At 33.0% G+C, this 22,805-nt stretch overlaps 5 protein-coding genes and 2 pseudogenes across 5 annotated transcripts, besides 8 other annotated features; 2 read left to right on the top strand and 5 right to left on the bottom strand. All coding sequences in view use genetic code 12, as the record gives it.

Annotated features, from left to right (window-relative positions):
- Nucleotides 1-235: 235 nt before the first annotated feature.
- On the bottom strand, nucleotides 236-880 carry CD36_53060 (translation elongation factor, putative; the record flags this gene model as incomplete). Its single annotated transcript, XM_002420556.1, has 1 exon — nucleotides 236-880. The coding sequence occupies one exon, from the start codon at nucleotides 878-880 to the stop codon at nucleotides 236-238; it is 645 nt and encodes a 214-aa protein (XP_002420601.1).
- Nucleotides 881-1,836: 956 nt separating this feature from the next.
- CD36_53050 (proteasome regulatory subunit, putative) lies at nucleotides 1,837-2,766 on the bottom strand (the record flags this gene model as incomplete). The annotated part of the gene is made up of 1 exon (XM_002420555.1): nucleotides 1,837-2,766. One exon carries the CDS (start codon nucleotides 2,764-2,766, stop codon nucleotides 1,837-1,839), a length of 930 nt encoding a protein of 309 aa, XP_002420600.1.
- A 995-nt stretch (nucleotides 2,767-3,761) lies between these two features.
- CD36_53040 (transient receptor potential (TRP) ion channel, putative) lies at nucleotides 3,762-7,064 on the top strand (the record flags this gene model as incomplete). Its single annotated transcript, XM_002420554.1, has 1 exon — nucleotides 3,762-7,064. The coding sequence occupies one exon, from the start codon at nucleotides 3,762-3,764 to the stop codon at nucleotides 7,062-7,064; it is 3,303 nt and encodes a 1,100-aa protein (XP_002420599.1).
- A 280-nt stretch (nucleotides 7,065-7,344) lies between these two features.
- Nucleotides 7,345-7,478: a mobile genetic element.
- A 5-nt stretch (nucleotides 7,479-7,483) lies between these two features.
- Nucleotides 7,484-7,786: a mobile genetic element.
- A 1-nt stretch (nucleotide 7,787) lies between these two features.
- Nucleotides 7,788-7,970: a mobile genetic element.
- Nucleotides 7,971-8,038: 68 nt separating this feature from the next.
- CD36_53010 lies at nucleotides 8,039-10,187 on the top strand (annotated as a pseudogene).
- Nucleotides 8,039-10,187: a sequence feature (in-frame stop codons; frameshift;~Similar to C. albicans LPF34).
- Nucleotides 10,188-10,377: 190 nt separating this feature from the next.
- Nucleotides 10,378-12,006, bottom strand: CD36_53000 (SET domain-containing protein, putative; the record flags this gene model as incomplete). Its single annotated transcript, XM_002420553.1, has 1 exon — nucleotides 10,378-12,006. The coding sequence occupies one exon, from the start codon at nucleotides 12,004-12,006 to the stop codon at nucleotides 10,378-10,380; it is 1,629 nt and encodes a 542-aa protein (XP_002420598.1).
- Nucleotides 12,007-13,752: 1,746 nt separating this feature from the next.
- On the bottom strand, nucleotides 13,753-14,874 carry CD36_52990 (cell cycle arrest protein, putative; the record flags this gene model as incomplete). The annotated part of the gene is made up of 1 exon (XM_002420552.1): nucleotides 13,753-14,874. The coding sequence occupies one exon, from the start codon at nucleotides 14,872-14,874 to the stop codon at nucleotides 13,753-13,755; it is 1,122 nt and encodes a 373-aa protein (XP_002420597.1).
- A 1,590-nt stretch (nucleotides 14,875-16,464) lies between these two features.
- Nucleotides 16,465-21,533: a repeat region (RB2 region).
- Nucleotides 16,465-22,805: part of a repeat region (core RPS block consists of five complete RPS units of 2106bp each, plus one partial RPS unit of 1535bp; orientation = sense) that runs on past the window's edge.
- CD36_52975 lies at nucleotides 18,157-19,244 on the bottom strand (annotated as a pseudogene).
- Nucleotides 18,157-19,244: a sequence feature (incomplete ORF).
- Nucleotides 21,534-22,805: part of a tandem repeat (RPS (RePeat Sequence) domain; last RPS unit is partial) that runs on past the window's edge.

Raw genomic sequence — 22,805 nt, 5'->3', positions numbered from 1 at the left:
TAAATTGTTTTTCCGAAAAAAAAAAAAACTTAGCTGCGAAAGAAGCAAGTCCGAACAAAGCAAAAATAAAACCTTAATTGTCCGATAAGTAACTTTATTGGTTAAAGTTCAATAAAACTAAAAAATAGTATAACCAATTCAATATAAACCTCTACTATATATATATATATATTTTTCAGGAAATTTGCAAACATCAGTCTGGCAAAATGAAAACTAATCACACCAATCATTTCCCTCAACCGGGATAGGTCAATTGTTGTTCAGGAAACTTTATATCCTTATATTGACCTCTAAAAAACTCATGATTGGAAGCTCTTTTAAACCATTTAGCAAAGTTAGGATACTTTTTCAAAAATGGTTCACCCAACAATGTATATAAAGCAATTCCAAATAATTTAACACCATATAAATCAGCATAAGAAATCTTATCACCAACTAAATAATCACTACCATCAATGAATCTAGTATCGAGAATTTGACCAATGGTATTCAACATGATCAAATGTTCATCAATTATTTCTTTATTATATGGCAATCTTCCTGACAATCTGAAAAAGGCACCAGCCCATGACATAGCTCCTTCTTGATTTAACATTGAAAGAAATCTAATTATACTAGCATATTCTTGATCATTATCACCTAATAAATTATGAATAGGAATCATTGATAAAAAATAAATCCCAATGGCTATTGTTTCAGTTAATTGGAAACCATCATTACCTATAAACGTTGGAGTTTTACGTAATGGGAATTGTTTAATAAATGAGTCCGATTCAGTATCAGTGGAGATTTCGATATCCAATTTATAATACTTGATAAGATCAGTTAAAACTGTAGATCTTGGAGAAAATTTCAATACATATAAAATGCCTTGAGACATGATTGAAAAATTGATAACAATTAGGACCACTAAATAGTAAATACTGTTTCTTTTATTGGTCTTGTCAAATAGAAACAAATATTTTGAATATAAACTAAAAAAAGAAAAGTCACATAATATATATAAAAAACAGAGACTTAGCGGGTTGACTTTTTATACTATGTCAAATGCAAACAGAGATGATGAGATGCTTGGGTGTATTTTCTTGAATTTCATGTAACCGTGGTTACCAATGTTATAAGAACTCCACTTTATTTTTGCAATTAAGAAAGATCATATGTGAAAACAAAAAAGAAAAAGTCAAAACTTTTCCCCTCTTCTTCTTTTTCTTCCTATTTGAATATATCTGATTTGAATTTTTTTTTATCCTCCCTATAGCATTCATCGTATAGAACTTTAGATTTCTCTTAATAAAAAAAAAACCTTTGCATCTCGTAAAAAGAAATCGGAGTCTTCAAGTAACACCGAGGTGTTTTAAACTGAAAACAACGGGTTCTTTTTTCACGGCTGTGAGTCCCCTTACCTATTTGCGTCTTTTTTTTTTTTTTTTTTTTTACTGAGCGTGCACATTTTACCAAGTTTTTGGTCAGTTTTCTGTCCAAAGTACTTTTCTTAAAGAACTCTGTTTTTATTATCCGTGGGCATATCCTAAACCACAGTAGTTGTGATGACCATCCCGTTTCAAGCGATAAAATTTGCACATCTTCATTTTGAAACTCTTTCCCCGCTCGTGTTTGTATTGCATTTACTAACAGTTCACGATAGCAAGTCAATTCTTTAGAAGTTATAATATATGTGTTAGTTATTGTTGTTTATCTACAAGCTAGCCACTAGCGGTGATTACACATTCGAGTTTTGATTCCCATTGTTTGGGCAAATTCTACATAAATTCAAGACAAAATTATCGTATTGATTCTATTGAAACTCTTGCTTCACTCAAGCTTTCACTCAAGTGTTCATTGAATTGCTACCACATCTACACAACCTTTAAGCAAACTACTAACATTTTCATCAATCAATTTTTCAGCAGTATCTCCCAAATGCTTCTTCGGGTCTTGCTTACCTACATACCTGGTCTTCAACTGCTCCTCACTCAAGTCCTTCTCTTCCTGTACTCTCTGGTTATACAACTTTGCAATACCAACCATCTTCTCCGTATTATCCAAATTCTCAACCTCTTTACAATTATAATCCACCAACTTCAATCCTGATTGCCAGTTCTTCTTGTGCAAGTTCAATAACATATTCGTCTCGTATTCCGTTTTGTGGTAATCAATGTTCAACGAGTAGTAATGACGGTTCAACCCATGAATCAACGCCTGGATAGATGGCTTGTTCAAGTGCCCAACATTAGACGTCGACTGACGTGGCTCCTGCCCCATCATCAACGTAGTTGTATCAATCGTTCTAAACGCATCAATAACAACTTTCCCCTTGACAGACTGGATCGGATCAATAACCACTGCAACAGCACGTTTATTCAACTGCTCAAACGACTGCTGTGTATTGACATCCACTGAACTCAACCAGCACCCAAACCCAGGATGCGAGTGGTACCATCCAACAACCATCTGGTCTCTCCCTGTTTGTCTGAGCATATCCATCATCTTGGTCTGGAAAACATCATCGACCGCCTCAACAGAAACTCCAGTACCCGACTGCGGCATTGCAAATACATCATGCACATGTATAGTAAACTCATCAACAAACTCCCCCAACATCAACCCCATAACTTCCATTGGCACACCAGCACGCCCATGCTTCAACATCTTAAGCAATGCTAACGACGATATGTAAACAGTCTCTGAATTGTCAATCGCAGGCCCATCACTCTGAGTTGGCACTGCACCGGCACCTTGGCCTAATAGTCTTTGTAATCTTTCCATTGGTTGTGTGGCAAAAAAAAAAGAATGTTGAGTATACATTAACATTAACATTTTTTTGTCGATCAGTGTTTCTGCAAATCTCACTCAAACTCTCGCTTGAATTTTCTCCATCACACACGTACTTCACAATCGTTACACTACTTTTCATCTACAAGTCCAGTCTCTTATACACTTAGGAAGATGATTGAATTGTATCTAAAAGAGTATCATGAAAATAGATTGCAATAGCAATAGCAGTCTTTTTTTATGGTGCTAGTGTGTGATATTTACAAAATGAGTACCTCTGACTAATGTATAGTTTATAACTTTCCACTTAGAAATTTTTACTTATTACATAACCATCGTTCTATTTACCATTTCTGGTGGCTAAATTACCCTCCAAGTCTTTTTAACCAAATAACTTAGCTATAGAGCTATAAAAGCTTAAACTCATGTAGGTTGATTTTTTTTTTTTACAGAGTGAGAGTTTTATCCCAAATATTGTTGTAGCTTTTACAATATCGCTTGAATATTCTGCTTCTGGTGATTGCATTTGAAAACTTCATACACAAACATATATAGCCTTATTCCTTCCTTGAACAGGAGCGTAAGATATGATGAGTAAGATAATAATCTGATGTCGGAGATTTGTGCCCCCCTTTTTGTTGGGTCGTGTTCTTACCATTACTCCCTTTATTTACAAATTTGTTTATTAGTATGTGTGTGTGTTTTTCATTTTTTTTTTTGTTTGGTGGTTTAAACAATCTCTTCTTCTTCAAGGTGGTTGCCCATTTTCATTTGAAATTAAATTATCCCTTTCTTGCCTTCACTTTTCTTTATAATCTTAACTTAATTCTTCCAATAAAGCTTATTTTATTGATTAATATTACTATTGCTACCACCACTACCACCACCACCACCCCTGGTGTTGCCATTTTTATATTACTATTCTAGCATCCATTAACCATCTTCTATCTCGCTTAATTACATTTCCCAAAAAAAAAACATCAACAAGAATGCACACATCAGGTTCAGGAATATCACTACTACTATTACTACTATTACTACTAACATGTTTCATTCAACCCACATATTCAACATTTGTGGGCAACCAGCATTGTAATTTGAATATAACAAACTATAAACTACGACCATTTGTTATCGATGTTGCCCTAGATAATAAAGATAAGAAACTAAAATTTTTCATGAATTCACAAGTAGCAAATTTTGCTCAAAATTCAACGAATGACGACCCAAGTATAATAATTAATGATGTGAATACAACTACCAATAAATATACTACTTTGCATGTTGAAATTGGGTTTATGGACAAGGTGATTGTTAAAGAAAATGTCCGATTCTGTGATATGATTGCTGTCAAAAATACAACGGCTTTCCAATCAAGCCCTCGTTTTATTCATGATACTAGTAGTAGTAATAGTAGTCATAATTTCACCACGATTTCAAACAAGAACAAGAATTATCATTCTTTTGAAACGTTGTCATCTAAGCTAACAACAGCAAACAACCTAGATGATGGTTTAATTTCCAAATCACCGTTATCGTTTCCAGGACATATTTTTAACAATTCATTAGCAGCAACTAATACTACAATTGATAGAATTTTTAGTAACTCGACTGGCCAATTGGTTCAATGCCCATTATATTACAATGATTCGATTGTTCTATATTATGAAGTTGACGTGAATGATCATTTTCATAAATTGGGGTCGTACAGCGTCCAATTTAATGTGATTTCCAATGAAGAGGATTCTAAAATAATTGGTTGTAGTAAAGCTTATGTGACCCCTGTACAACCGAGAGTAATTAGTAATGTTGTTGCATATGGTGTGTTGGTACTATTAATAGTGACACTAGTATTGAACGTTGTTACAATTGCCTATTCAACATACCAGGAATCGTCGAACCCATTTTTGTTCAAAGCATCGGCCATTTGTAACCAAGAACTATTAAAACAAATTGATACGTCGTTACCGGGAATTATCACGTATTTACAGTATGCTCTTTTCATGGGCGGTTTGGATTTGGCATACCCAGGATTTTTCCAACCAATAATTGGTCAAATCAAATGGTGTGCATTAGTTGGGTTTTCTCTTGTTTTCAAGAATGCGAATCATTCACATAATCATGTTGATAACGTTTATGCTACTTTAGAAAGTGGGGGGTTACCAAATTTAACTAGATATATTTCAAGTGACCTTATAATTAACAATTGGGCGAATTTTATAGTGACATTGATTGTTGTAATAGCCATTCATGTTGTCCTGAATCAACTTTTTATAATGTCGAAATTGTTATTGGACAAAATAGAATTGGGAAATTTCCGTTCTAAAAAGTTCTTCATGAAGGGAGGTGATTTTAATGGATTTTCAATTTTTTCCAAGAAAAATCTTTATCTTATTATAGGACAAGTTTTGCATTTGTTTTTATTAGTATTTGCCATGCCGTTTTTAGTTTTATCGTCTTTCCAATTTTTAGCAGCCAGTGATATTTTGGGGAAACGCCGCTATGGTACAAACTATGAACAATTGCGGAAAGATGCATATTCCATGATTGTCCCATATAATGAATTGAGTATTCCTTCTAGTATCTTTGCCTTTGCCACTAAAATGGGCGATGGGAGCCAATATTCATCTACAAAGTATCCTCCAATTTTCGATTCCGGACATTTGAGTGACGAGGCTGAGAGATTTCGCCGAAGCTATGAACTGCCCCAGTCATCTCAAGATAGAATGTCTTTATTTGCCAATGGTAATGCCACACTATTCCATAGTACATATCATAATGCTAATTATACTCAAAAAGTTGATGCTAGCTTTATGAGAATATCAGAACCCTGTTTAGTATTTTCAGGAATATTGTTTGCCCTATGGGTCATCTTATGTTTATATTTTGCATTCCATTATTTGATATCGATAAAACGATATTTCCGAGTCAAGCAATCTTCGAATATTTCTCGATTATACACATCATTAAGAACAATTTTAATTTGGGGATATTTATATGTTGAATATAGACCAGAGCGAGTTGAATACGTTCTTTATGAATTTTTCACAATGTTTTTCAAACTGATGGTGATAGGATTATTACAACGCCACGGCATTGCCCAAGTTGTATGTTTGACATTAATTTCAATATTGGATTTGATAATATTATTTATAATCCATCCTCACTATGTGAAAATATCGTGGTGGTCACTGAAATTTATGTTCCCCATTGCCAGATTTTTGACTGCCATTTTATGTATTGCATTTATTCGTGATTTAGAAATCAATGTAACGTCAAAGATTTATGTTGCTTACACACAATTGTTGATTCATGCCATTGTTGGGATTTTGTTTTGTATTCAGTTGATCTATTGGTTTACCAGAACAATGATTTCTATTTTTCGTAATTTGAAAAATGATCATATGAACAATGGCGATGTGAACCAACTGTTGGCTGTTTATGATAGTCTTGATGATTTTCAGCGGCAATTTGAATACAAACCGTTACAACCTTTACCAACATATCAAATATACTCAGCAGCAACAACAACACTTTTGTCACCCATTGATCAAATGGAAGATCCATTTATTTATGCAGAAAGCAGTAGTAGCTGTATTGTGAAACAAACTGGAGCAAGCAATAAAATGATCCCGGGCAAGGCTACCTATGATAAGAACGACAAAGACGAAATGGAACAACTAGAAGAGGAAGAATACTTGGATTCTGATTATTATTATAGAAGCAAAAGTGAACAAGTTTTGAAAAATATTGTTGATCATGAATTAGAGACCCGGTCATCTAATAATAGCGATGTCACTAGTTTTGAACAACAGCAATATGAATCAAATATGAGAAAATTGAAGAATGATTATAAAGTACGTGAAGGAGATTATATTTATCGGAAATATTTCACTGACGATTTAATAGATCCTGAAGTTAAAGAACTTTGGGAGAACCGAAAGAATAATACCAACAAAGTGGTTATCGAGAAAGCAGAACAGCACCAAAAGCATAAAGGACCACAAGTGTATCATGGTCAAGGCACTCATGATCCTCTGCATCTGTCCAATTCAATGATTGATAAACTTAAACATGCTTTCCATAATAATACTAACAGAAGACATCCTCGGAAAACAGGAGCAACTCAAGATGCTGTTGAATTACAAAGATTTGTAGTTAATAGACCGAAGAAATTGGTCGTTAAAACAGTGGATCAAATAAGACAAGAACAACAACAGAAACGAAAAGAACAAGATGATTTATTACTGAATAATTCAACCGAATCATCGTCAACACTGCATTTAATCTAATTTTAATTATTAATATTATTTTAACACTTTTTTTTTTTTTTTTTATTATGGGTTAATTATTTTTATCGGGTTTATAAATATGATTTTAGTTCTTTTTAATAATAATTTTACAATGATTTTAGTATTTTAGTTTATATATACGTATAATGATTTCTTTTGAAAAGCATCTTTCAGTTTTCAATAGTGTTACAATCAATGGGAGTTAAACTTAGTTGAAGAAGAGTTAATGAGTTAGGTATTGTCCCTATCCGTTTAACCTTTTATCCCATAGTCTACCAAATCTTAAGAGAAAAGGAATAGACGAGAAACTCTCCAGTATATAGAGAATTTCTGTTACACGGTCAAAGGCGATACCCACCACCACCTTACACAAAACATGCTGTAACACATCGTGTATGAACTACAAATCGAACAGTATATGACAAGTTGTATGTGAGCGCTTGTAAGCGGTTATAGTCGTGTAGCTTGGTCAACATATATATTACTACAATAATGTATTGTAATTGGGTTCTTGCCTGCCTCGTCCGCCCTCTATACCTGACCCAAATTACACCTGGGAAAAACTACTTATTTATATACTGTTGTTCTTGACATTGCACACCACATTCCACGCTGGGTGTTACCCGCTATCTCCTCTGCTTTGACTGGATACGTTGTATTTTCCATTGTCATAGGATATTTATTCTTGGCACTACCTAACGGAGTCTAGGTGTGTCTGTTCACTATAAAGGGAAGAGGAACCAAAGATATTTAGTATATTTTCTACAATTGAACACCAAGTTTCACTAGACACTTTTTAGTGGGGGGTGGGGGGGAGTAAAATTTGTTTACTCCGTCTTTAACTTATTCCAGATAAGACCAATCGTATATTAACACTAATTGTCACAAATAATCCGTGTATACTAAGGATAATCGCTTCAGAAATATTCATCATTTGAATTTCTGTCAATTCCACCACCACCACGTTTACTATCATGCAACCCACGAATCAAGATATAGATTTTGTTGTTGGATTAGGGAAGCTTCCATTGGACATTATTGGTATAATTCTTAAGTATATCCCTAAACATATTTTACCAGAATTGTTATATTTTCCACCTATTAGAAAGATGGTTGCAATGACAATGTTATCAAATGTCCATATTTCGAATGCGGTTCGTATACACCGGCGGGGGAAATATTATTATTCTGGTCATTGTAACCATTATTGCAAGTTTGATGATGATGATTCATTTGATCAATATAGCGAAGTCCAGTCAGGTTGTCGTTGCACTCGGTTTGTTATCAGAGCTAAAGACTTGCAAGTAGGTGTGAATCAATGGATCGTATACCCGACTATTTCTGTAGATAACGTGGAAGAATTTATATATTCATTCGAGGATTTTCCCGAATTATTTAAACGAGGCATGTATAATCACGGTATATTTCACGTAGAATTTGGGAAGGGGGCTTTGTATAAAGTTGAAAGTTCGGGAATTACCTTCGAAAGTTTAGAATTGGAACAGTTTGGTTTTTTAGATCATTTTTCAATTGGTGCAAAAAACCTCAAGTTAATTAACACCTCGTTGGACAATTATGCTATTGGTGGCGTAAACAAGTTGGTCTTGATATCTTCTAACTGTGACTATTATTATGACCCAGAAGAAGATATACATCAAGATAGGACAAACCAATTTTCTTCCCACAAAGATTTAGAAGATTTGAGTGTTATAGAGTGTGACTTTGATGGTATAATGTTTTCTGAATATTTTCCTAGATCTAGAATTGAAGCAAGTCTGATATTCATAAAATAAATGGTTAATCTAAAGAGTTTACTGCTTGAATCAGGGGATATCAAATCCTTTGATAGAGTTAAAATAATTGCTCCAAATTTAGAAACGTTACGTCTAATTAGTTTTGAAAATCTTACCAATTTTGACAGTATAGAACGTTTTCAGCATTTAAAACATTTGATAATTATAGATTGTAATTATTCGGATAATTTGCTTGATAGATGTTCTTTCCCCGAGTTAGAAGGTTTTCTGTACAAACTGTACAAGATTCCAAGTTTGGAGAAGATTAACAAACTAATATCAAGTTTTCCTCTTAATTTGAAAGTGTTATCAATAAAATCCGATACGAATATAAAACTTGAACCAGGTACTTTATTATTTCCTGGGGAATTGTTGCATTTGAAATTTTTGAATTTATCCTTTGCTGGTTACTTCGTGAAATATGATAAAAGGTTAAATTATTTAAGCATCAGAATTCCCAATATTGTATTTGAACCCAGTTTTTGAAGTTTCTCAAAGTATTAGAATGATTAACATAAAGGCAAACTATTTGACTTTTGAAAGTCCATATTTTTTGCACTGTTTGCCGGATACACTTGAATTGTTGTCATTCTTAGCTCGCAAACAAAGAAAAATGGGTCCACTCACTCAAAAAGTTAAATGGCCATAATCTTTAAAGCAAATACGTATAGATGACTTTGATATTAATGAAGAAACATTACAATTTCTTAACTTAAAAGAGTCTAACCTTGAACTAATTCGATTATATGGTGACAAGATTGAGAAAATGCACGCTGATCAATTCCCAATCACTGTTCAAGATCTAGATTTGCGCAAAATGGGAATCCAAGAATTGTCTGATTCTTTGGAAACTTTACGCAATTTAAAAAGATTATCTTTAGGGGTGAATCCTTTCAAGAGTCTTAAATTTGTAAAATTACCAGTATTGTCTTTGGGTGCATTGTATTTAAATGCTTGTAGCTTCCACTTAATTTCACCATTGTTGGTGTCCATGTTGGAAGAAAAGAATAAAACTGCAAAACTCGCTGTAGTTGCGTTTGGTAATCGGAATTTGAATGCCGCCGATGTGAAAAGGACATTGGAAGAAATGGATGAAAATCGTTTCAGTATACATATTGACTATAATGATGCCACTTTGACAGAAATGTCTAAAAGCTTTCCAAACTTATATTGTTGGGATGCCGAAAGTTCTTCCTATTTTAAAGAATTCGGATTTCGTAAATCTCAAGTAGTTGTGCCTATTTGTTATACTGATGTTTATAATGAAATTAAAAATAGTATTGATGAGGATTACGTTTATCAAGTTTTCAAAAGACGTAAGTATTGGTAATCTATAATTGAATTGTTATATACATATATTTTAGTTTTTAGTTATATAAATAGACAGGGGCTATCAATTGGTACTGCAATAATAAATTGTACAGAGATTGAATAACATAAATTAATAAATTACTTCTAGTTCTGTGTTAAAGGTTGAAAAATTATAATATGAATATATACTTAAAATATCCAAATTCTTTCTAATGCTTTGATTTTTTATTATTAGCAACGTCAACACTATTTGTATCATTATTTCTTTTTTTCAAAATATTCTTATTCAATTTAGAATCATTAATTATTTTGAAATCTTTAATTAATGAAGTGCATTTTTCCAATGATTGATATTCTGATTTCAAAACTACTTCAGCCATGTCAATTCTTATGGAATTAATAGTTTTATCCTCACTATTAGTACCAGCATTATCATTGAATGGTTTTTTGGCCACGTCTGGATATTGATTCATTCTCGCATTTATTATATATTGATAAATTTCAAAACATTTTGTGGTGATTTTCTTCAGTTCAATCAACTGATAGATTTTATTAAAGATCCTGTTGATCAAAAGTTGATCAATTTCAAATCCCTTTGTTTTGCTAGTGTCTTTTTCTTGATTCTGTTGTTGTTGCTCATCTTGATAAATTACTAGTATTGTGGACAATATCTGTATTAAAAATATTAGTTCAATTATAACATCTCCGGAATTGAAACAATCATAGGAATCTAAAATCAATTCCTCAGTTTCGTCTTCGTCTAATCCATCCTGTTCAATAGATTTTTTGATTTGTAATTTGTTTATAAATTCTAACAATTCATCAAACTTTTGATTTGTCATGAATGAATTGCTGTTGGTGCTATTTTGATTGGTAGATGAATTATTGAATTGATCAATGAAAACTGTTTTTATTATTGATAATGGTATTTCACCAAAATCATATTTCGATCCATTCAATTCAACATATCCATATCGTCTTAAAAGTTCCAGATTTGGATGGTCGGAATAAGTATTATACACTTGTTCACCTTTTGCAATAACTTTTATACATGTCATGATTAATTGATCAGTAGAATAAATCAAGATTGCATTATTCAAGTGAGTGTCTGCGTTTAATGTATCAGCAAATGGAACCATTGATTTGTAATATTCATGATCTTCCTCTTCTTCATAATCATCTTCGTCATCTTCCTCGTTTGTTCCATTTTCGGTCATCTCTTTGTTTGGTTTAGATTTGGGCACTTCAACATCAAATGAATATGACATAATTATAGTGGCAACTTTATTATACTCTTCAAATGTCAAAGGACTTGATTTAAATTCCTCAATAATAGACAAGTCTTGATTTATAATCGATATAATTTGGTTATACATATTTAAATTATTCTCTTTACCAATCCGATCTAATATACATGATGGTTGTAAATGATTTAATTCTTCATCATTCCAATAAATTAATTGATTGAAATCATTAGGTAAAATATTCAAATATTCATACCAAAAACTGTTGTTATTATCATCATTATCACTGGGGTTAAATTTAAATTTCATTTCAAAACTTAATACAATGATTAATCCAATCCATTGATCTAATAATCTCAATTTCTTCAAAGCCAGTGGATATTGCTTAATTAATGAATTATTGTCAATATTCAATACAATGGAACGAGGTAATTTAAATATCATTTCATCTGGATTAATATTTTGCAAGGCAATTATTCCTCGGCCCTGATTGGTGTCACGATAATCATGAATTGCTATTTTAGGGGAAATTTCAACGTTGTTTTTAATCAACCAATCTTGGAACAATTTCGATTTCTTATTGAATTCATCCATGGTGTGTGCTGGTGAAGGGAGAAGTCTATTAATATGGGTTGGTATGAGCAGGTCTTCGGAGATATTATTGAAAATGATATGTAATAATTGAAGATGAGATGTGAAAAAAAAAAAAGAATTAAGAAAAAATTAAAAAAAAATTTCTTTTGGTAAACTTTCTCTTTAAGCGGCTGCGTTTTTCAAATAAGTTAGGGGGTGTTCCAAGTTCTTCTTAGTCTTTGACTATAAATCTTGTTATTCAACTTCTAAGGGTATAACGGGGAGAAAGGATTAGCAGGATTATTGAACAAACAAAGTAGCAATAACCAATATATTGAGGCAGGAAAGGGAAGTTGGAGAGAGTTTTCTTTTTTTTTGCAATCGATTCTGGAGAACTTTATGACTTTTGTAAATCTATTTATATAGTTTTGTATATTATTAAATTAAGTTTAAAAATATGGAAAAAAAAAAGGAAATAACCTTGGTATGTTGTAAATGTTGCTTTATTACTTGAAATCATCAATAAGAACCACAGCATTCTAATCATCGTCATCATTTTTTGAATGTCTTGGGGTATAAGTTGAGCAAGACATACTTCTGTAGACCAAGTGTCATAAATGGAAATAGTTTCTCGGAAATATCATAAATACAATTCCAACAAACAAACAGACAAGTGACCACAGCAAATGAAAATTTGAACGGTTGTGGTTTGCCATTTTTCCAGATTTCAATGAATTTCATCAGATGAGTCTCTTTGTTGGATGCATTAAGTACAACTTTTGTAATTACTAAACAAAAAGCAAACAAAAGAGACGGTTTTCATCCACTTTGAAAGCAATAAAATGAAGAGTCCGGAAAGAGGATAAGAACTTGTGAAATTTAATTTGGTGGAATAAAGTCGGTAGTTCTTGCCATTTAGTTGTTTGTGATGATGCTAATTATACAATATTTAGTTGTGTTGAACTATCTTTGGTGGGTATGTATACCCGCAAGCAATTTTTTAACTACACATACTCTTTCCATCATCGAAGGTAGTCAACATGTAATTGGAGTTTAATTGTCACAGGTACTGATCTTTGCATGAAGTATTTGTTCTCGCAGACAAATCAAGAAACAAAAAATTGAAACTCTTGCTGAGCTACCATCAAAGAATTGTGTTTCTTTGGGCAAGACCGTTTAGTGGAATTATAAGAGTTATACTACATATAGTAATGGACAATCTCTCTGATTTTATGCTCTTACAGAACTATATACCAAATAGTATAGATATAGAAAACAAAAACAACTACAAAGGATCTCTTATTACTAAAAAAAATACTCATAACCTTTAAAGCCACCCAACAATAATTGAAAAAGAAATATTTCAAACTTTAAACTTAGTTTAATTAATTATAAACTTTTTTTCTTGGATCAATGGTATTACCTTTTAGTGATGAGTTATGATCATTGTCACCACCAGCAAATAATTAGTATACACATATTTACCTTCGGAAATATGATCAAATTTAATAATCTCGGGGAAAGAGAAACAACAAAAATCTGCAATTATACCCTGAATTGTTAATTCATACAAATTAACTTTAAATCTTTATTGCCTTCTTTAAGGAAAGGGAAGATCATCTCTTTCTTGTTTTACCTCGGTTCTTGCGGACTTGACCGAAAGTTTAAACTCCTATAATACTTTACTAACAATAAAAGTAATCATGTAAATTGACGAACACACGTAATTATACTAGTTAAACTAAAAATTAAACTAGGAAGATATTCTTATGACTTTGGTTTACATTCATTCTCTGCCAACTGTTTAACATATACACGACTTGGAGTTTTCGAATTTTCACTTTCACTTAATCTACGTCTTCGTTTATAATTATCATCACTAGTAGCCACCACCATTAAATTATCTTGACGATTGATTTTCAATTTAACGATACTTTCCGGTTCATTCTCTGCTGATAAAAATCTTGGGTATTGTCTCATACGTTTCCTCTTTTTACAATCCCATAAACACACATATCCATCGGACCCCGCCGTAAATAAAGTTCCATATTTATGATTAAACTCCAAGGAGTTTACCGGATACACTAAATCACCAGTCGATTCAGGATTAGGATCAGGATGACGATGACATTTGAATGTGAATCGATTTTGTAATTGGAATTGTGGGTCCAGGTTGAAATATTCCATCGATACACGACCATCGATGGTGGATAAGGCAAATCCTTGATTATCAGGAAAAGTTTTCAAATCTTTAATTTGATATTTTAATCCAACTTGTCTTGTTTCTAATGGATGATGTAAATTCTTGAAATCATAAATCTCAATGATATTATTTTGTAGACCCAATATCAAATATTGATCACTGGTGTCCATAGTGAAAATCTTCCGTTGATTATGGAAAATCTGTGGACTTAATTTTTGTTGTTGTCTTTGAGACTGGCGTGTATCAATAAGTTGAAACTTACCATTGAATGATGAGGCAACAATGGTATTACTATTTTGCCCATTAATAGTGACATTTTTTAAATTATTAATACCACTATCGATTTCATCATTGTCATCAACGGCGTCACCGATATTATCACCTAATTTGCCATTTTCAAAATCCAATTCCCGTATTGATCCATCTAATAATCCAACAAGAGGTGAAATGTTTTGTTTATTGTCGTACAATAAACATAATGGGATGTCCGGAGTAGTAAATGTATTAATTGGTTGTAAATGTGGGGGTTGATGTTCGTGTAATAAAGAATCACATGAAAATAGCAAGATCTCACTGTTCCAATTGCTTACCAATAACCGATGTTGATCAGTATTGTCCATAAAACATACATCGGATATTATATCTAGATTTTTAGGAGCTTGCAATTCAACAAATGAAGTAGTCATGAGGCTATTACTGTAATTGACGTAGAACAAATAAACTTATAGATATATATAATTAGTTTAAATTGAAAGAATGGATGGCTAATTGAATAATCAATAAAGATAGCTGTTGATGTAATAAAGTAAAAGAATAATGTGAATTGATTGGTTAATTTATTGGTCACCCATTTTTTTTCTCTTTTCAATTCTGGTTTTCGATTTTTATTGTGTGCGTATATATTCCCACCAATTTTTAAGATTTTTGTGACCGAAAACAGAACCTTTGGTGGTGAGTAGTGGTGTCATCGTATATGAAAGAATTGACGCAAACTTCTTTAATTCTCGGCCAATTCGGGGACCAAGAGTTTTGTTTGTCACGTGACACAGCTATACAAATAAGAGAATTGACTCCTGGGCTATTACTACTACAACTTACACAACAACGGTAGTTCGACAAAATATGAGCTGAGAACTATACTATTGAGAGAAGCAATTCAAGAATATTTCTGGGGCAGCAGTTGCCCCTTCTCCTCGAACTCAAAATAGCTTTAATTCCGACCCTAGAACCAAATTTTGCACTTGCCGTAGTGGTTTCAGGTTAGATCAAGGAACCAATATTTGACGCTAGAGATGGTACAAGTGTTGGCAACCGGCACAACCGTACCCCAGGATAGGATCAAACCGTCCCAGCGGTGGCTCTCGTACCCCCACTTTGTACCTAACGCCCTGCTTATGAGAGATGCGCTGCACTATGGAGAAGAGTTTCGAATCCGTGGATCACCAACTACGTCTTCCTCGGACCTACTTCTTCCTCCCAAATAGCACCATTCATAACATCGTATCTCCTATCCCCCAGAATATCGTATCCTATACATAATATACAAGTAATATATATCAACACCTTTTAAACTAGCACACAAGGTTTTATAATCAGCTTTTGAAGACCAATATAATGCAGCAGCAACTTATTATTTGTTTTTATCTTTTTTAATTCTTTTTTTATGTTCTTTTATCTTTTTTTTTTTGATCGTTTTTGATCTTTTTTCTATTTTTTCATGCCTTATATCATACTTCTTTATAACTTGTTTTATACTTTTATGTCTTTTTTTTATATTTGTTTTGCATTTTTGCATATTTTTTATTTTGTTTTTGCATTTTTGCATCTTTTTTGGTTCCTTTTTTATTTGACAGTTTGACAATATAGCATCTTTTATAAATTATTAAGCAATACCTTGGTAATATATTGATTCAATAGTGAATGTAAGAATAGGTTTTAATTATGATTAGCAGCTTCAGCAAGGAACTTCAATTTCTAGGGAGGTTTATATTTAATATTGATTGGACAGTTTTATACGTGATTGGACAGTCAGTTTTAATTTATTCTTAACGTAAATTTATGACTAGGGAAAAGGAATATATCAATTTCCAAATCTACTTCAGGAGTCTTATAATATAACAAATCTATTATGCATTTTGTTTTTGATTTTTTATATTTGATTATTTTTTTTTTTTTTTTAAAGTTTTGATTGTGTTTTTTTTTTGCATAATGTGCTCCAACAAGTATTCAAACAACAGGTTCCAGGCAAGCTAAGAAAATCAGTTTATGGAATTGGCTTTAAAATCAACATGAGGAGTCTTATCTGATATACCATTAGTTATACTAAGCGTCATTTTTTTAATTTGTATTTTTTTCATTTTTTATTTGCATTTTATATTTGTATTTGTGTTTTTTAACCGCCTATTGTGCTCCAATAAAAATTCAAGTAACAGTGGAAAGCGCCTTGGTTATTCATCTACTTTCTGAATGGAAATGGATTTGGAAACATGCTTTAGGAGTCTTTTAATTTATAACAACAACTTTATTATGAGGTTTTTTTGCTTTTTTTTTTGTTTTTGTTTCATTTTTTTATTATTTTTTTGGTTTCTTTTCCTCATAATGATGCTCCAATAAATATCCAAACGTTAGCTTCACCTTGCATGCTTTGGATCTGCCATGAATGGATGTAGTTTCAATAGCGGTTCCAGGAGACTTGTTTAATATGACAATATTTCTATTATGTGTTTTTTTTTTAGTATTCTTTTCATTTTAATTTATATTTTTATGTTATTGATTTGTTTCTTTTCCACATAATGATGCTCCAATAACAATCCAAACAGCAGCAGTGAATAGCGCCATGGTTATCCATATTGTTACCTGATGATGTTGATTTTATTAACCGCTTGAGGAGTCTTATTTTATATAACAATAACCCTATTATGCGTTCTTTTTTTGTATTTTTTTAATGTATTATTTATATTTTTATATTTTTGATTTGTATTTTTAATCGCATAATGATGCTCCAACAAGCTTCGATATAAGAGATAAGATTCCTGGTTCCTTGAATGAATGAATTGGATTTTGAAAGTTGATTTTAAATGAAAAGAAGAAAAAAAAAAGTGGTGGAAAGTTGCAAAAAAAAACTGGCGCCAAAAGGAGTTTATATAGTTTTGTAAATTTTGTCGCAAATATAAAGAATTATTTAGTGTAGCAAATCAAAGTTGGTTGCAAAACCTTTCTGTGTAAAGTTGAAAATAACTAGCAGCGGCTAATTTCAAGTAAGGTAGAATACGCTTAATAAACCTACTTGTATTCATTAGAACAGCATTTGAAGCAGATTACAGTGATTTTCTTGTTTAGAAAGCACAATAAAACAAAATGAACTGATCATACAAGATTTAGAAAAGTGAAGTTTAGCAGTAGTAGTAATAGTCAGAACTATGACAGGTATCTAGTGATTCTATAACACTAGAGCCATGTCTTCTGAATAGAAACAATGAACCCTTGAACATTTCAGACCGGCTGTTGAACTAACATGGTTATATGAACAACACTTATTCTCTTTAGTGTATAAATTACCGCCAAAGGGTCAATGAATTTCATATCACCCACAAATAAGACATACAAAAATATGCATGTCTTTTAATGTATGGTGTATCGCAATATCAGCCACAATTGAAGAATCCAAGGAAGGTCAAGGGTATCTGCAACCATTTGAAACAAACAAGCATCGGTCCATAGATGTGAAAGATACTGTACTGACAAAACAGCAAAGAACTACCTCTTGCTATACAATAATTCACCACAAAAGATGTCCATTCTTATTCTTGTAAGTGCATATTTCCAAATACTGGTGATGATAATAAAGCATTCATTAGTTTGTCTCATGCCCGTTATTTGACAACTGGAGTAGTCAATCATGTTTGTTTAGTGAAGTAAATAATGTAATAATACTAGTCATTAATCTCTTCATTATAAAACAGTCACTTCTATGATATACTCGACAACACAGCCAAAGTTGAAGTGAACAATTCATTACCAGTTAACTCATCACTCTCAGTATTCCCCAAAAATTGAGATGGCTCTCTATTCCCACTTCCAATACCCTGTTCAGTAATAAAAACCTTGCGAAAAGATACAAGTAAAAGATCATCTATTCTAGTAATTTTGCTTCCATTCTGATTTTTCATATATAGTTCATTCAAGTGCGTTTGCAATGGTTGAAATACACTTAGCACGTAAAACCTGATATAATTATTATAATATCTCCATGCGTTCAATATCAAAGTTTGTAAAGATACTTCCGATGGCTCGGCAGTTTGCAAGTTGTGACCCAATACTGTCATCAATTTTTTGAACAAATCTGATAACTGTCTGTAATCAAAGTCATCCACCTTACCACGGCCCAAACTTGATACACTTGATCTTGTTTTCAGTCTAAAACTTTTATCGTGATCTAATGGTGCTCTTTCATTGGGCTGGTGTAAACAAAAGCTCTCTTTTACAAAACTTGCAATTTCTTCCACATTTGCATTCAATATTGGACGCATGCTTACCTTTCGACCAGAGTCGGATACGGAAAAGGATGGGGTGAATAGTGGTTTCAAGTAATGATAAAGGTTCGAATATATCTTACTATCTTTTTCGTGATCCAATTCACTTTCACATATACCCAATCCAACTTCTGTTTGGTGATGCGACTGCTTTGATTCTTAGAAAACTTCAATTTCTGGGCAATCTTCAACCTATTGCCACTCTTGCTTGATTCAGATGGAAACGCAGATTCTCGAAATGTCTTTGGGGAGCTATCATCATCGCTTGGAGAACAATAAATTGAAATGTTAGATGATGACTTATTTTTAGTGAATAGCCTGGATAAAGCATTGCTTGTTTTAGTGGTTGAGTTACTTAAGTTTGACGAAAACGAGGTGTTCGTATTTAGTTTTCTCAAGGTGTTGAAATCGACATTAGCAATTTGTGAACTAGATGGAGCACCATGTATTTTTGTTGATGATGAGGCATTCGATTGTTTAAATATCGATGAACTGAGAGATTCTTGATTAGGAACTTCAGACATTGTGTAATACTACACAAGTTTCACGATTTTAAGAATGTTTGAATAAAGTAATGTGGTGACTGCCAAGCCTTGTTTGCTCCTTATAATTGATTCAAATTGTGGAAGTCTAACAAAGATTCACGCAAGGGATAGCTGAATTAGTAGTGGTACATGCTTATAATGAAAGGGTACCAACAAAAAGCTCATCTTCAAAGTTGAACTCAAGTTTTGACGAGTCTCTTTTCTATTTAGCTGTTATACGCGAAACCAGTTGTCGTGGATGACACAATACCATTGTCAGTACTTTCAACACGGTTCTTATTTGAAGTGCATATCCATTCAAAACTGTGCAAGAATGAAGCTTTACAATGAGTGTATTAATGCATTTTGGAGTAATAAGATTTATATGTTTTCATTGTGTATTCTAGCCCATGTTAACCGTCTAAAGTTACAGTTATTTGATTGCTCAAGCTTTTTCTACTTGAAACCTCCCTTATACATTTAGCTGAGGAGAAAGAATGTTGGGTGATGTGTAGGAATACCCATTCGTGTCATAGCTATGATCAGTCTTTATGAGCTACTGAAGTGTTGAGTGTAAATGTACAAATTAATGTACCTCCAAACATTATTTAATTTAAGGCAATTCCAAGAATTTTTGAGTTGTGTATATTTCTCAAATTCCCTCCTCAAAGTGATAAACCACCACTCCTATTTTATTCAGAGTAAGCTTATTTCTGTACAACATTCCCTAGTTGGCGTGTATCTTTCTCAATAGTAGTAGTTATGTTAAGAGTTTTCGTGTTTACTCAGGTGAGAAATTCGTAGCGTAGATTACACAAAAATAATTTGTATGTCGCGTTTTTCTTGATAATCACCAATGGTGTTTTGTAAAATTGTATCTTGCACGATCAATGAAGAATACACCAGAAGTTAGAAAATTTGAGCTATAAGTCTTAATCAAAGTTATCTGGTGTGTGTCCAGTAATATCAGAAGCTATTGGAGATACTTGGCTAAGTAAAATAAGTGTAGAGTCTGGCTTTCTTGGTGATTTGTTTGGATTAATTATTTGCAACTATTAATTTTGTGTCACATGTTTTTAATTCTACATTTTTTTATATTTTGCAAAAATATTGAACCAAACTTTACTTCAAACTTTCTACAGTAGTTGAATTTCTAACTCGTTGTCCCTATTTTCTCTAAAACACCTCCTAAAAAGAACCATTCGACTGTTTGGCTATTAAATAACATTACCATCAATATTTTGAGTCCACAAAGGTTCATTTTGATGCTCAAATATGGCCATCAAATACTTGTCCACGTGAGATAGTCATACAATTTGAGTCATTGTCACAAGATGATTACGAGTCATCCATGTCTAAATGGTTAAAACACTACTAATGTTATGCACTACCTGTGGCCATCACACGATGAATACGTGTACTCTTCATTTCCAATTACGTGTTTGTTTACATTTCCTCTTCCTCTTATGACACGCACAGAAATGTATCAACACGACAAACATTCATCCCTTTTGACCCACCACATTTCTTTTCCAAATAGTTCAAACTACTTAAACCAACAAAATGGTAGTATTTCACTTTCTTATAATTTTTAATAGCTAACACTGCTAAACAATTTCAGGCAATCTGTGTGTATATAATTACCAAGTGACTCACATACTCAGAAGTACTAACTGTTTTCAGATATAAAGTAGCAGCAAGTTCTTTCCAAATGAATTAGAATAGTTTATTCTACCAAAATATTTTGGTCATTTTTGGATTAGAAACTATTACCACATACCTTGTATCCAAGGAGGTTCCCATTTATTGGGCATTCATATAATTAGCATAATGAAAACCACTGACACACATAGCACTCCCATTGAGAGACAACACCTTTGAGATGATCCACATCTAGAAAGCAATCAACTTGATTTATTTCCACATAGATACACTCATTAAAAACTGCTGAAACAGTTACGATGTTTTCCTATTAATGACAATTTCAAGTTAATTCACACACAAGAAACTACCGACTACTTTCAGGAACCAATTGCTAGCACTTTATTTCTAATTAAAACTCTTCAAGGTATTTCAATGGGTCCAATAATTTGGAGATGTGGCATATATATTGGTTTAATCCGATATCATTATGGCTACAGGATGGCGTTTTTTATACATCTATTCAAACTCATTACAGTTGAATTTAAACCTCATAGTCAATATCACAGAATCATAAATAGACAACTTAATCGTTAAATTGAACCAATTTCACAACATGTAAATTATGTAAACACACCTGTTCATTCCCTTATAAAAACGGCCTTTTTTATTGTAGCATCTCTAATAATTCGCCTACCTCAGTCACTGTTTGTGTGCATAATAGAGATTTGTCTTGGCTTCAAAATGGTGTTGGTTTGGTCGTTGTAGCGCATCTATTGGTCGAGCAGTAGTCACAACTAAAATCGGTGTGTTTCTTAACTATGGCCAAAACGGCCTTTTTTGTCCCACAGCTTTCATCTAAATAGGTTTTCAAACAGTATCTAACGGCTTTGGTACTCACATTTTGTGGTTCCAAATCGGCACTAGCCTTACCATTTACTCGTCTATACTCGATCTTCTGTCAACAATAAACCACTATTTTGACCCTTAACTATGGCCAAAACGGCCTTTTTTGTCCCCCAGTATGCAGCTGAATACCGTTTCTAACAGTTCTTATGGGGTTCGTAGTTATAACACGTGGCTACAAATCGGCACTAGTTTGACTTTTGTAGCGCTTCTATTCGTCGCATTGTTTTGACTGGACATAACTGCGATTTCCTTAACTATGGCCAAAACGGCCTTTTTTGTTCTACAGGTCCTGTTTAAAGACCTTTTTCAATGGTTCTCTCGGTCTTAGTAGTTACATCCTGTGGCTACAAATCGGCACCAGTTTGATCTTTGTAGCGCAGAAACTGGTAATTTGGTGGCTCGCGGATCAAAATGGTTTTTTCTTAACTATGGCGAAAACGGCCTTTTTTGCTCTACAGGTCCTGTTTCAACACCTTTTTTAACGGTTCTTTCAGTGATAGATAGTTACATCCTGTGGCTACAAATCGGCACTAGTTTCACCTTCGTAGCATCAATACTCGTTGATCCATTCTTCGCCAACCAAAACACGGAGATGGACCACCAAAATATTTTCTTTAATAACTCCTCCAATTCTCAGCCGATTTAAACCAAAGTTATACCCAATAATCTAGATTGATGTCGGTTCAAATCGGCCCTAGTCTGGTCTTTTAAGACGTCCTTGTTCACCAGTAATCGCTGTTTTTCCAAAATGCCCTGCGCACGACTTTTCTGGCCATCTCGCACTTTTTGCCCTCCAACAATGAAAACACCATTGATCAAATCAATACTCTCGGTTCCAAACTCCATAACCTTCCTCTACAAATCGGCACCAGAGCCCCCAAGTTCCGACTTCAATTCGTTGACCTACAGAAAGGGGGTGCTCTTAACTATGGCAAAAACGGCCTTTTTTGTCCCAGAGAACATGCCACAACTGATCTTTGGATCGGTTATGACGGCTTTAACAATGTTCAT

This window comes from Candida dubliniensis, chromosome 5 (genome assembly GCF_000026945.1).
Source record: "Candida dubliniensis CD36 chromosome 5, complete sequence".
Taxonomy (NCBI): Eukaryota; Fungi; Ascomycota; class Pichiomycetes; order Serinales; family Debaryomycetaceae; genus Candida; species Candida dubliniensis.
Note: the sequence above shows the minus strand (reverse complement) of the source record. Positions and strands in the feature narration are given on the sequence as shown.